This window comes from Cuculus canorus, chromosome 3 (genome assembly GCF_017976375.1).
Source record: "Cuculus canorus isolate bCucCan1 chromosome 3, bCucCan1.pri, whole genome shotgun sequence".
Lineage (NCBI taxonomy): Eukaryota > Metazoa > Chordata > Aves > Cuculiformes > Cuculidae > Cuculus > Cuculus canorus.
Window position 1 is genome coordinate 98,067,007 of NC_071403.1, and position 12,206 is coordinate 98,079,212.

The following is a 12,206-nucleotide window of genomic DNA, read 5'->3' on the forward strand; positions in this document are numbered from 1 at the left end:
TTTTTCACCATGATTGGGTTGCTGGAAAGGTCATTATGTGGTCTCTGTGATCAGAGGTTTTCAAGATCCAGTGGAATAAAATGCTGAGTAACATGGACTGACCTCACAACTGAGCCAACTGTGAAGAGAGGTTTGTACTAGAGATCTCCTGAGGCACCTTCCAACCTGAATTACTCTGTGTTTCCATTCTCAGCCTCTAGATGAGAATAATGCTGTCAGCACTTTGGTGGCAATAGAGGAGGCTCAGCTATCATCTTCCTTTTAAAACTGAAGATTTACTCCTCCTCCCTGAAGATGGCCTTCAGTGTTTAAACTAATGTCTCTTACTTTCTGTTGCAGTTGACAAGGGAAACACATAGTGGATTGTTTTGACTTAGTTAAGGAAGAGCAATATGTTAGAGGAATTTAACTTGTTTGCTGGCTAATGATTGTCTGTAGAGCGATTTGAGTCACATTTAAACCTTTACGTGTCTTTCAGGATTTGGGGTTTGTTTTCCTTATTTTTAAACCATTTTATATTAAATTGGACTGTATTTCTAGAGACTTGCCCTTAGTTTATTTTGATTTTAGTTGTAAAAACAAGCAGTTCTTCCTAGTGGCAAGTTTGAGTCATCACATTACTTAACTATAACAGAGACACTGTATACAAAGTGTAGGTGTCTGGACAGTTGTCTTTTCTTATTAACACTACCATTTTCTAACAGTGAATCTCACAAATAAAATGGAAGAGGAAAGAAAAAGAAGAGTTCATCACATTTTTAAAAGTGGTGGTGTATATATAAAATGAGTGAGGATTACAGTTTCTTCCTGGTATCCATTGCTTGAGTCAGTTCAGTCTTATTTATGTCAGAGGGAATAAGGGAAAGGGTAAGTCTGCAGCACTGCCACTGAAGGTATCACCAGATCACTCCGATTTTCAGGGTCAAAGTTAAGTATTTACAATTGCTGATTATAAAGTCCGTGTGTAATATATAGACCTAAAGCTTTAAAAGTTCACTGGAGATTCCAGGTTTTTCCTCTCCAGGATTTTTCCTTTACATAATGAAATATTTCTTGTAAACGAGGAAAAGTACTAAAACCCAGCAATATATTAAACTTTGCCCAAGCTCTGAAGAGAATTGTGGCATTTTCTTAAACTGATTGTATTAATCTTTGTAGTCACACCTGAGATTTTCAGCATAGTTTTAAGCTGAACAGTTTTAAATTGATTTTTTTTTTCCTCTCTAATCTTGGAACGTTGAAGCCTGTGTGTCATCACCATATTGCTCCCTTACAGTATTTCCTCACTCTAAACCATTGCTTTATTTCTCTTCCTGAGTGTTGAAAATGTGATTAGCTTAGTGCTACTTTATGAATTCCTGTAAGTACCTTCCATTTCACTCCTTTTGACAGAACAGTCTCGCCTCGGATGGCAAATTAAATTTTACATGTGCTGAAAATCTGAGTTGAAAAGGTCAAGAGAACTCTAAAACTACTGGAAATTCTTCGCCACTTTTCTAAGAGATGTTAAGGCCTGATCTGTGCAAAAACCTGGTCTGAAAGAGCTATCTAAAGGTTTGTTCAGATGCAGAATTCTTTGTGTTGCCATTCAAGGAAATTTGTTTTGTTATTTGCCATCAAGCAAATTTGGTTTTCTCACTTCATGCTATCCAGTGTTTCTTTCCCTGGTACAGGTTTGTGTGACTGCTGTGGCAAGCTATTACTTGTTTTACTAAGTGCTGATCCTACCGTTGGCATTGTTTTTACATTATAATGTTCAAGAAGAAATTCTAAAATTATGCTGGTGATGAATTATATTGTGTTAGGAGTGGAAGTATTCCGTGTCTGGCCATGCTTTGTCTACTTACTGAGCTGATCAGATCCTCATGAGTAAAACGTGTTTTATTTTTAAAAATAAACCAGAAAAAGTTACGTTGTTTAGGTTTGGAGTGTTTTCAGAGGTATGCAGAGATGTGTTTAAGAGAGATTTAATTTCAGCTTCAGGCTCTTGGGTCACCACTTTTTTAGTTTATATAAGGTTAGTACAATACATATACAATGAAAGTTGTTTGGTTTGTTTAAAGATTATCTTTAAATTCTTACTTTGAGGAAACTGTTAAGAATCTTGAGCATAGGTGTCTAAAGCCTTGTTAAACTCTCTGGACTATCATCTCTGACTCCCTGCAGCCACTTTAAAATGGGACATAGTCTCCTGTGTTTTGTGTCATATCTGCAGTAAGGTGTTTTGGATTTGTCAATCTAACATGGCCCTAGGCACCTGTGTTTGGGTGCCTCTCTAGCTGTCTAGGGGACTGCTTTTTGTCAGGAAGGAAAGAGGAAATAAAGAGCCAATTGAGAACTTTGGACCTGTAGAATTCTACAAGCAGTACATTTTCTTTTTGTTTGTTTTTAAATAAAAAACAACCCTCACCATGAATAAAACAATAAAGCAACCACTTGCATGTCTCGGTGTGTTAAGAAGAAATATTTATGCCTGTGCTTTGAAATACAAATGTAGCTTGTAATGGTCACTTGCTGTAATAAAACAGTTGTAACTATTAATTTCTTGAAAATAAACCTTTCAACATTAATTTATATTTTTTGTTTAATTACTTGCCTAATTAAAATGTTTTGCCTTTACAAAGACTTTTTTTAAAGCTTTATTTATTGTTTGCATTTTGAGATAATGTCTGTAGGTTGTTTGTAAAAATGATTATTTTTGGAAGAATGAATGAGGCAATCTGTTGTAGGTAGTTGCTTCCTAATGCTGAGGTTTTGTTGTTTAATTTCTGACCCATATTTTATAAAGTATGCTTGCTTTTCCATCTGGTGGACTATTTAGCTGGTAGAAGACCTTGAAGAAGTGATTAAAGTGTCTGTTTTTGCAAACAGTGTGCATGTAGATTTTTTGTCCTCTTTGGGAAGCTAGAGGAAGTATAGATTCAAGTTCTGCATGTCCCAGTCCCCGACTAGAAGGTCAGATTTCAGCTTTGAATAAACCAGGCCAGCCAGTTTGGAAAACTTGTTATCTTAAGACATGTTAGCAACCACTGTGAACATCGTTCTCTAACTCCATATGTGACGCTTTCTAGTATCTGTGTTTTATGTCTTCCTTTATGTTCCCAGTTTACAGCTGATTTTAAAAGGGAATAATTTCCTTGGCTTTATCATATACAGGTAATACTAGATAATGTCAGATGAGAGAAACTATAAAAGATAGCTTTCAACTGAAAACATCTTTAAAAAAACCCTATATAATTTATGATTTGTTGTTGTAGATGCTGTATTCTAGATTCAATAGAGCTATCTTGCTTAAGATATAAATAATTTTAAAACTTATTTAAATATGAAAATAAATTGGTAGACCTTTTGAGTTTTCTTAGACTGTGGTTTGGTAGTATTAGACTGAGATTGTGCTTAGTAAATTTCTGTTCATGGAAAGTATGCTTTTCCCTAGGACTTCTGTGAAAGTTTTAGTGAGACCAATGTAAGCAACAGAAAATCTAAACCAGAACTATTCAGCAAGCAAGAGGCACCCCTAGATAAAGAACAGATGAAAGAATATGAAAAAGGAATGACTAATGTTGTCAGGATTATTCTTACAGCTGTGTGAAAGACATCAACGCATAGTAAGGAGGAGAAGAGCATAAGTTTTTAAAGGGTTTAAGTAGAAGGTGTAGAATTCAAAATACTTAATGTTCTGTCAAGTTACATAAACACGGTAGTCTTGTTAATCTCTTCTTTGAAATACTAAGGGAGGTTGCTTAGGGGTGGAGGGGGATGTCAAGTGAAGTGGTTGCAGTGGTGTTATGCAACAGAGTTAATTTCGACCTACACTCTGCTTCTCTGCAGAAGAAGTTGAAGAAGAGTCTGAAACTACAATTGAGGTTGACTTGACTGATAAACAGAAACATCAGTTGAAGCACAGGGAGCTCTTTCTTTCTCGCCAGTATGAGTCCCTTCCGGCAACGCACATCAGGTAAGAAACAGTAAATATAATTTTTCTGTGTATTCTGTCCAGGTGGATTGCCTGCCAGTAGCCCACCTACTTGAACACTTCATTACAAAAGGTTGTGATTGAGCACAGCTGAGTTGTGCCAAGTTGTCCCTTGAACTGCTTTGGAACTGCTTTTGTTTATTCCTGCTGTTACTTCATGTCTGTGTCTTGGAAGGGACAAGAGTCTCGGAGCTCTCACTTTCCAATTAGAGCATCAGTTCATAATATGATATAAAGTCAGTCTGTTCCTACTTTGGGAGAGTTCTTTTATTACTTAGTCTTCCTCTGGCCAGAGAAACTTTGCTTTGTCTTCCCAGGGAAATCACAGATGGGTTTGGAAAGGAGACACTGATTCTGTGGTCAGATCTGCAGTTCAGGTCTGCACACATTTAAAAACACAATTACTCCAACTTACTTCACTAAATGTGAAGGAATTATGATTCAATTTGGCTAAACATTGCAAAAGCATTTCAAGTATTGTTTTAAATTGCCCTAATGCTAACATAGGAAGAGGCTTGCTAAAGCTCAAAAAGTGTGTTGATTTCTTTCTGTAATGATGTGAGCACTTGTCTCATCTCCTATTTAGCACTCAAGCAAATTCATTTTCCTGTGTCGGAAGGTAAGGTTGTGGTGTACCTAGAAATGGAAGTGTACAGTGTATATGTTACTAAGATCTTTACCAGATGAATTCAGGAATGAGCTTTATGGAGTCTAATGACATTTTAACAGTCTTAACTCTATTTAAAGAGAAATAAGAAGGAAAATACACAGGAAAATATTCCTTATTTAACTTTGTAGCTTTTTAATATTCACATTTTGAGTTTTGCAGTAGTTTTCATACTTTTTATTAATTAGCTTGTCATGTAAAAGAGGATAGAAATGTTGTGAAAGTGATATTCTTCTACCTTTCTCCCATCAATACTCCAGGTTATCTGAGGATGGAGATTCCACAACCTCACTGGGTGTCTGTTTCACTGTTTGACCACTATCGTGGTGAAAATATTTTTCAGTATCATTTAATTGGGATTTCCTTTGTTGAAACTTTCTGCCCACTGCCTCGTTTATTATCTTTTGCTTCTCTGAAAGGAGTCCGGCTCTGTCTTATTTATATATCTTCTCATGAGGTAACTGAAGACAGCAGTCATACATGAAGAGTAAAAAAACACAGTTTAGTATCATCTGCAGATGTGATGGAGGTATAGTCAGTTAACATTGTTCAGATTGTTAATGGAGGTGTTAAACTGTTGGCCCCAGTATTAACACTTCAGGGATGCCTCTAGTAACCAGCTGGAATTTGTACCACTAGCTACAACCATTTCAGCCTTATGGTCCAGGCGGTTTTGTTTTTTTTCCAACCTTATTATCTATGTACCTAGTCTGTATGTTACCAGTCTGGTTAAAAGGACACTATGGGACTCACTGCAGGCCTTGTTAAAGTTGGAGTAGACGATGTTGATTGCTGTTGGTAGTCTACCAAGCCAGTCATTTCCATAGAGAAAGCTGGCAGATACTCATGCAACAAAAGTCTGAGTACCTCCATTCTGCTCTTACCACCTGCAGTTTTAGCCTCTAGATAGTAACAGGAGAAAATAAATGGTACAGTGGAATAGGCTGGAGAATGGAGATGAGATCTCTCAGCAGTGAAAATATAAAAGCTCAGTTCCTTTGGAAGGAAGAAGAGAAAGCCAAAAGTGATGTTATGAGAATGGAGGAGGCTGAACCATCTGTGGTTGCTTTTGACAGCTACAGATCTTGAACTTACCACCGACATCTTCAGCCAAGAAAAGAAACTGAGCCTGGTTGCTTTAAGGGAATAAATTACATTAAGGGAATAAAATAATTTTTCTTGGTTTGGTACATTTTTGATTTTTACTAATATACTTTTACAACTTTGGTTGCATCTTCTGTCCCTAACTCACTCTTTTTGCATGACTTTACTATGGATAAGATTACTTCTGTTCTAATTCAGAATTACAAGTACAATAAAGTCTCATTTACACCTGGTGCTACTACTTCACAGTTGAGATGTCTTGCAGTTGTTTCAGAAGGTTAGATTCCTTTGGCGTGCAAGTCTGGTTTTGAAGCTCTTTGGTCTTTGATGTTGGGTTTTGAATACTACTGATGTAATTTCTTAGCTTTTGAAATACTGCAGTACAAATTTCATTCCTTAATCTCATACTTTTTATTTGGCTATATATGTTACATATAACTCTCTTGATATAATTTGTTTTGTAATGAATATTGGGATCTTTCAGACTTCATCTTGTTTCCCTTTTATCTTAGGTGTCACTATGCCATTTTGGTACCTTTGGTATAAGTTTTGGCACCAAAAAAAAGCCTAATTTAGAAAAGAATTATACGTGGTGGTATAGTAGTAGTCAGATGTAGTAATACTGCCTTGTAGTAACAGTGTTCCTGCAGTGGGTTGTATTTAAGAAGGTGTAATTGCCTTGCTCAGTGCAGCACCATCCTGGAGTGATGGCATGTGGTACCATACAAGCCGATGTACTAGTCTGAGTCTTAAAGACAAGGCTTGTTGCCTTAGTGCCTACTTGTCAAGTTACAGGTGAAATTGTTCCCTCCTTTATCTGCTCAAACGTGTAAGGTTAGTACCACCCCCCAATGAATTATCTCCTTCCTTCCTAATCCCCGCATATTACAGCTGCAGTTTTGCCAGGCACCATAATCCCCAGATGTCTTTGTAACAGTTTACTGCCAGCCACACTTACTGAACACTCTCCTTCATTATGTCCCACAGTGAATGCATCCAGAATTCATCCAGATGGCTTCTGTAGGCAAGGCCAGACCCAGAGAATGGCTGAGTTAGCCAAAGTGCTGTGTACCTTGACTTGGGTTCTCAGAGATTTGAAAATTACCAAGTAGAACATTTTGGAAAGGTGTGAGAAGGCACGAGGTGGGGGAAAACAAACATTGGAGGTTGTCATAAAGGCAAAATTGTTTGCCAGTATTATAAAATTAATCATAAAATTTAGCACGTGGTGAAATGGGTCCCTTTTATAAAAGTGTGCAAATGGTTATCTTGTTGGAGAGATGCACTGGGTTGTCTGACATAGGCTTTATTATTTTTTTTTGTTCTTAAGGTCTGAAGATTTAGTAGGTGATAAACCCATTTAAATTGCTGTAAAAGACTGTGTTATCTTTTATGATAATTTGTAATGGCTTTTAAATTTATTGCTTCATTAGTTGTATAGAAGAATTTATTTATCCATTAGGGTTCATCTTGTCATTTGATTATCTTTGCCTAGTTTTTGTTTGCTAATAATGGTGTTTCAGTCTTGGGGTTGGGGGTTTTTGTGTTTAGTATTATTATTTAAAGTGTTTGGAAAGCATACATAAACCAAGGGTTCTCAGATGTCATAATAAAATTGGGTGCGAATCTTTTGGAATGTTCTATACTGCTATAACACCCACCTCCCTTTAAGGTAAAAAAAGAAGTATGAACTCATTTATGCAAAATAAAAAGAAGCTGTTTTACAGACTATTTGGCTGAAGTAAAAAGCGCTTGAGAATGGAGAATTTTCAGAGAGTGATGGCTCTTTGTGAGGGGGAAAGAGCGACTTAAATATGCAGTGCTGATTTAGTCCCTATTGTGTTGGTGATTTAGTTGGTTGATATGATTGTTTGGGTTTTTCTTAGGGTATATTATATAGTATATAGAATATATACAATATGGAATACTTTATATAGAATATAGCATTATATAGAATATAGTATTATATAGAATATAATAGAATAAAGTATTACATTGTCAAAATTCTTTCTTAGTTACTGCAGCATGACAAGTACTTATCTTGAGTAAATAAAAATGAAATTTACTAAATTACTTCTGTTCAACAATCCTTCTGGTAAATTAGAGTTTGTATACAAGTTCTTCCTCGAGACCAAAGAAGAGTGATGATAAGACTGTCGTGACCTATTTAGTTGCTCTTCTACATGACTCATACCACACAGTTTTTTGCAGTCACTATTGATATGGTCCCGGCCGTTTGTGCTTGAATTAGATGTTATATTTCATTGAGACGTCCATTCTTCTTTCAAAAATGTACAAGTGATGGATAATTTACCATAATATTTGTTTTGTCAGCTGCTAATTGTGCTTATTTGTACCACTCTACTTTCTTTATAAGTCTAGAGATTCTGGCCATATAGCATCTTTTTTATATATATGTATAATTTTTTTACCTCCTGGAGATGATGTTTTCACTGAATACTTTTTACTTTCTTTGGACACAATTCCAAAGTGCTGAAATTCTTGCTAAGCTTGATTTCTGGACTCAGCATGGTTGTGTCTGATACTTGAGCATTATGTGCGTGTTTGTCTTTATGGACATTATTGAAATAACTGTAATAAAACTACATTGTAATCTTTAATGGAGGGTATTTATTAAATCTGTCATTGGATGAACTGAGCATTTCTTATATTCGTTAGGGGATTATGTTTGTTGCTTGCATAAGCAGCAAATTCAAGCTTCCTAATATACCTGTGGCCTTAATCCGGAAAAACTTGCTGAATCTGATTCTGAAGTTGTTCTTTCAAATTTGTGAATCCCTCTCATACATACCCTTTATTTAAAAACCAAAACCAAACCCACCCAGCCCTAAACCCCAAAACTGTTTTAAGATATTCTTATCTTGGTTTGTTGCTTCTGTTCCTACACAGAAAGGACTTCATGAACTTTTCAAAGATTGTGATTTTGTAAGATCATTTTGTTAAGTGACGATCAATATGATTGGAGAGAAGATGAATATTTTTCAGAGTGCCTGTGCATTTGTGACATTAAAGGGCTTCCAAATAGTCTGAACTGTTCTATATTAATTTCTTTATTTTTTTATCAAGAAATTTGAGGCCTCTGCATATTTTTACATGCAAGCATACAAAAAATTGTACCTTAACTTTTAAAGCATCAGGCTGTAAGAATCTTGGTTTCCCTTGGTTCTGAAATTGTTCCCTGTATTAGTTTAATACAGTTTTTACTCTCTTTTTTTCCTGTATCTTTTGATGTCATTCTGTTCAGTAATGCAGTCCAGAACACTGTGCCTTATTTTTTTAGAGTTTGAAGTTTTTTGGTTTTGTTCATAGGTTTGGTTTTCATTTTGTTTTTTTTTTTTTTGTTAAATTATCCCCTACCTCCTGCCTAGACTAAAGTAACTTTGGTACCGCTTTGCAGACATATCAGAAAAAGTTGCATAATGTATGTGCAGTTTAGAAAAGCTTGTAGTGCTTACAAACTGCATACAAGAGTGATGTTTTAGATGCATAATAAATAACTCATTTTTGTCATATATCTATCTTTATGTTGTGCTTTCTTTTTCATGATCTCATCAGGACTTAGTAATATTGTTACTTGGTGTAGAGAAATACTTTTTTTCTGGATGTAGGATTTCTTAACTTGAAACACACCAAATAGTCTGAAACTCAAAGATAGATAAGGTAGGTAATTTTCTGTAAGAGATATGATTTTTTTTTAAGACATAACACCTTAGGATTTAGTGGTATTACCTCAGCTTTCTAATTTTTGCATCATGGCAAATTAGAAGTTTTGGGCATATGGGGTTATGTGTGTGTATGCATTTTTACACCTCATATATATGTATGGATGTATGTGTATATATATATATATGAGAAGCAAGTTTTAGCTGATTTTTAAAAATTTACTTTGAGCCTTATAAGCCTGGCTTATGTTCTGGCATAAATCAGACTGGATAAGAAGTGAATCTTCTTTGCATAGGCATGTGCTTACCTAATGGTTTGGATTGTGAAGAAAGAAATTCTTCCTTTCTGGATTGAGTTATTTAGACCAAAGGGACTTTTGAAGCATATCTGATTTCCTTTTTTTTTTTTTCCTCATTTTCCAGTAGAATTCAAAGAATGCTTACATGAATAAAATGAAAATTCAAAGTAGTCCAGTATGCTGTGTTCAAATGGTAGTCAATTGCCAGTACTAGTAAGAATATAAGAGAAAGTGTATTTATTGCTGGAAGGTTGTCACTTAAATACCTGAAAACTAGTACTTTTCCCTGTAGGAACATAATTACAAAGTAGGAGTCTTTCATGTGGTGCAAAACATAAAGTTCAATGGCATGGAGTGATATTCATTGCTTCTGAGCTGGTCGACCTTGTAATGCCACACTAAAAAATCATTCCTAACCAGCCTCCTGTGTTTTTGTTGTTGCTGCTGCTGTGCTAAAAGATAACAATTTTTTTACTTTTCAGCATGAATTAATTCCTAGAAGAAAAAGATCAGTGACCTGAGTTTCTTACAGTAGTTTATAGAAAGTATATATATATATATGCTTATGCTTATTTTGAGATATCAAAATAAGTAGTTATACTGTGCCAGACCAAGAAAACATTTACCTCTCTCGGTGGCACTCAGTGCATTGTTCTTCCTACTCACTGTTTTCTTGCAGACCCTTCTCAGCTACCGAATGCAAGATTCAATCAGTAATGTAGACTGGAACAATATTAGTATAAATCCAGTTTTAAGAGATGATGTGTTAAAACTTGTTTCAAACGTGTGTACGTTCATAGATCCGTACATTTGCCTCTTAACATTTTCTACGACTATTGAGGTAAAATCTTATGATGGCATTGCTGAATGCTTTGGCTCTTCAGTTAACAACGCAATAGTTCAAACACATATGCCGTGTAATTTGTTACTGAATGCAAAATCTCCTATAATTTTGTCTTTTATAAATTTGTTTCACATTGGGAATGCTTTGTCCTGTTTAGATTGTGACTAGACAACACTGGTGAGAACTAAATAAAAGTTGGAACCCTAAGAATATGCAAAAAAATTTGAACATTATCTACAAATGACTTTTAAATCCATGTCGACTGTGTGTGATTGCTGTAGGAGACTGCCTCTAAATCTTACTGATTTGGAGTGCTGAAAATCAGCACTCTAGCTCTAATTATGATTAAAGGTGGGGTTTTTTTGACTACAAGCCACATACAGCATTAAAAGCCTGGGCTATCCTGATGATCTATGCATATGTTTAGATGCCAGGCATTTACTGGTTCATTTAGATGTACATATTTAATTTGCTGTGAATTCTTTTTTTTTTTAATTTTAATTGACCAGGTGTGTGTTTATCAGGTAATACCAAGTTTATTGATCTTACTTCTGGCCACAGATAAAGAGTTATACTGTTTAGGAAATAGACATGATTTGTTGCAGAAATGGATCCCAGTACTATTCAAACGTTGTTGCTTGTTTTTTTTCCCTCGCGTTTGAGATAACTCTGTAAATGAGCAGAGAGAAATTCATGTCAATGAAGTGTGAATCAATACAATGCAGATCTTCTGTCAGTTGTACATATTGATTGAATATTTTAAAGTTCAGCTCCTGTTAGGGGTCTGTTACAAACTAAAATCACTATGATGATGCTTTTGTTTTCTTGTTTTTAGTGTTGTGCAGTAGTTTGCTCTGCACTGGAAATTTGCCATAAAGACTTTGGTATGCATGAACTGTATTTAAAAGTAAAATATGTAGCTATTGTTAGTATTGGCTTCCCATAACTGGAGAATGAATTTCATTTAATTATCAGAAACTTTTTGGACTCCGCAGTTCCTAGTCTGTGGTTTGTTGATCATCATTACAATTTAGACTGCTTGTAAGGGATCAAGCTCTTGACTTGGCTCAGAGTGGTAGTTTGATTGGAAATCTTCAAAACACTTTCCCTTTTAAGACAGTTCAGGAAAAACCTTTTTTATTTAAGGTAGCGCTGTCCTCCTCTACTCAATGTCTGTACCTTTTTTCCCTCTTCTGTCCCTTTACGCCAAATATGGAAAGGGTTACTCCTGAGTTCTACTCCTGCACAAAACTTTTCTGCCCCTCTTCGCTATGCACCTTTTTAGTTTTATCTTCAGCTGTTATTGAAGTAAACAGCATATGTTAAAATCAAATCATATTTTCTTCACAAGCATATTTCCTAATATCCTTTCCTGTTGTTTTGTTCTCAAATCTGTGTTCCAAATCTCTACTGAGAGATCAACATTCTTTGATGAAGATCAGCAAGATACAGTTGGTGTATTTGTGCAGAATTACTCAACATCATTACGTCATATTCATTAGGGCAATTAATAATTGTGAATACCAGAATTTCAGAGTCTGTGGGGTCATGCCTGCATGTATTAGTTACTTTCTTCAACTTATATCTGAATGGCCAATGCATATCAGCTTTCATTGACTTGGTGGAAGCCCAA

At 35.4% G+C, this 12,206-nt stretch overlaps 1 protein-coding gene across 5 annotated transcripts in view; it reads left to right on the forward strand.

Annotated features, from left to right (window-relative positions):
* Positions 1 to 12,206, forward strand: part of MTA3 (metastasis associated 1 family member 3) — a 139,820-nt gene that overhangs the window by 18,445 nt on the left and 109,169 nt on the right. For all 5 annotated transcript variants that reach the window (XM_054061333.1, XM_054061329.1, XM_054061330.1 and 2 more), the window contains exon 4: positions 3,832 to 3,958. In XM_054061333.1, the coding sequence (XP_053917308.1) occupies positions 3,832 to 3,958 (127 nt within the window). The remainder of the gene's footprint in view (positions 1 to 3,831; positions 3,959 to 12,206) is intronic.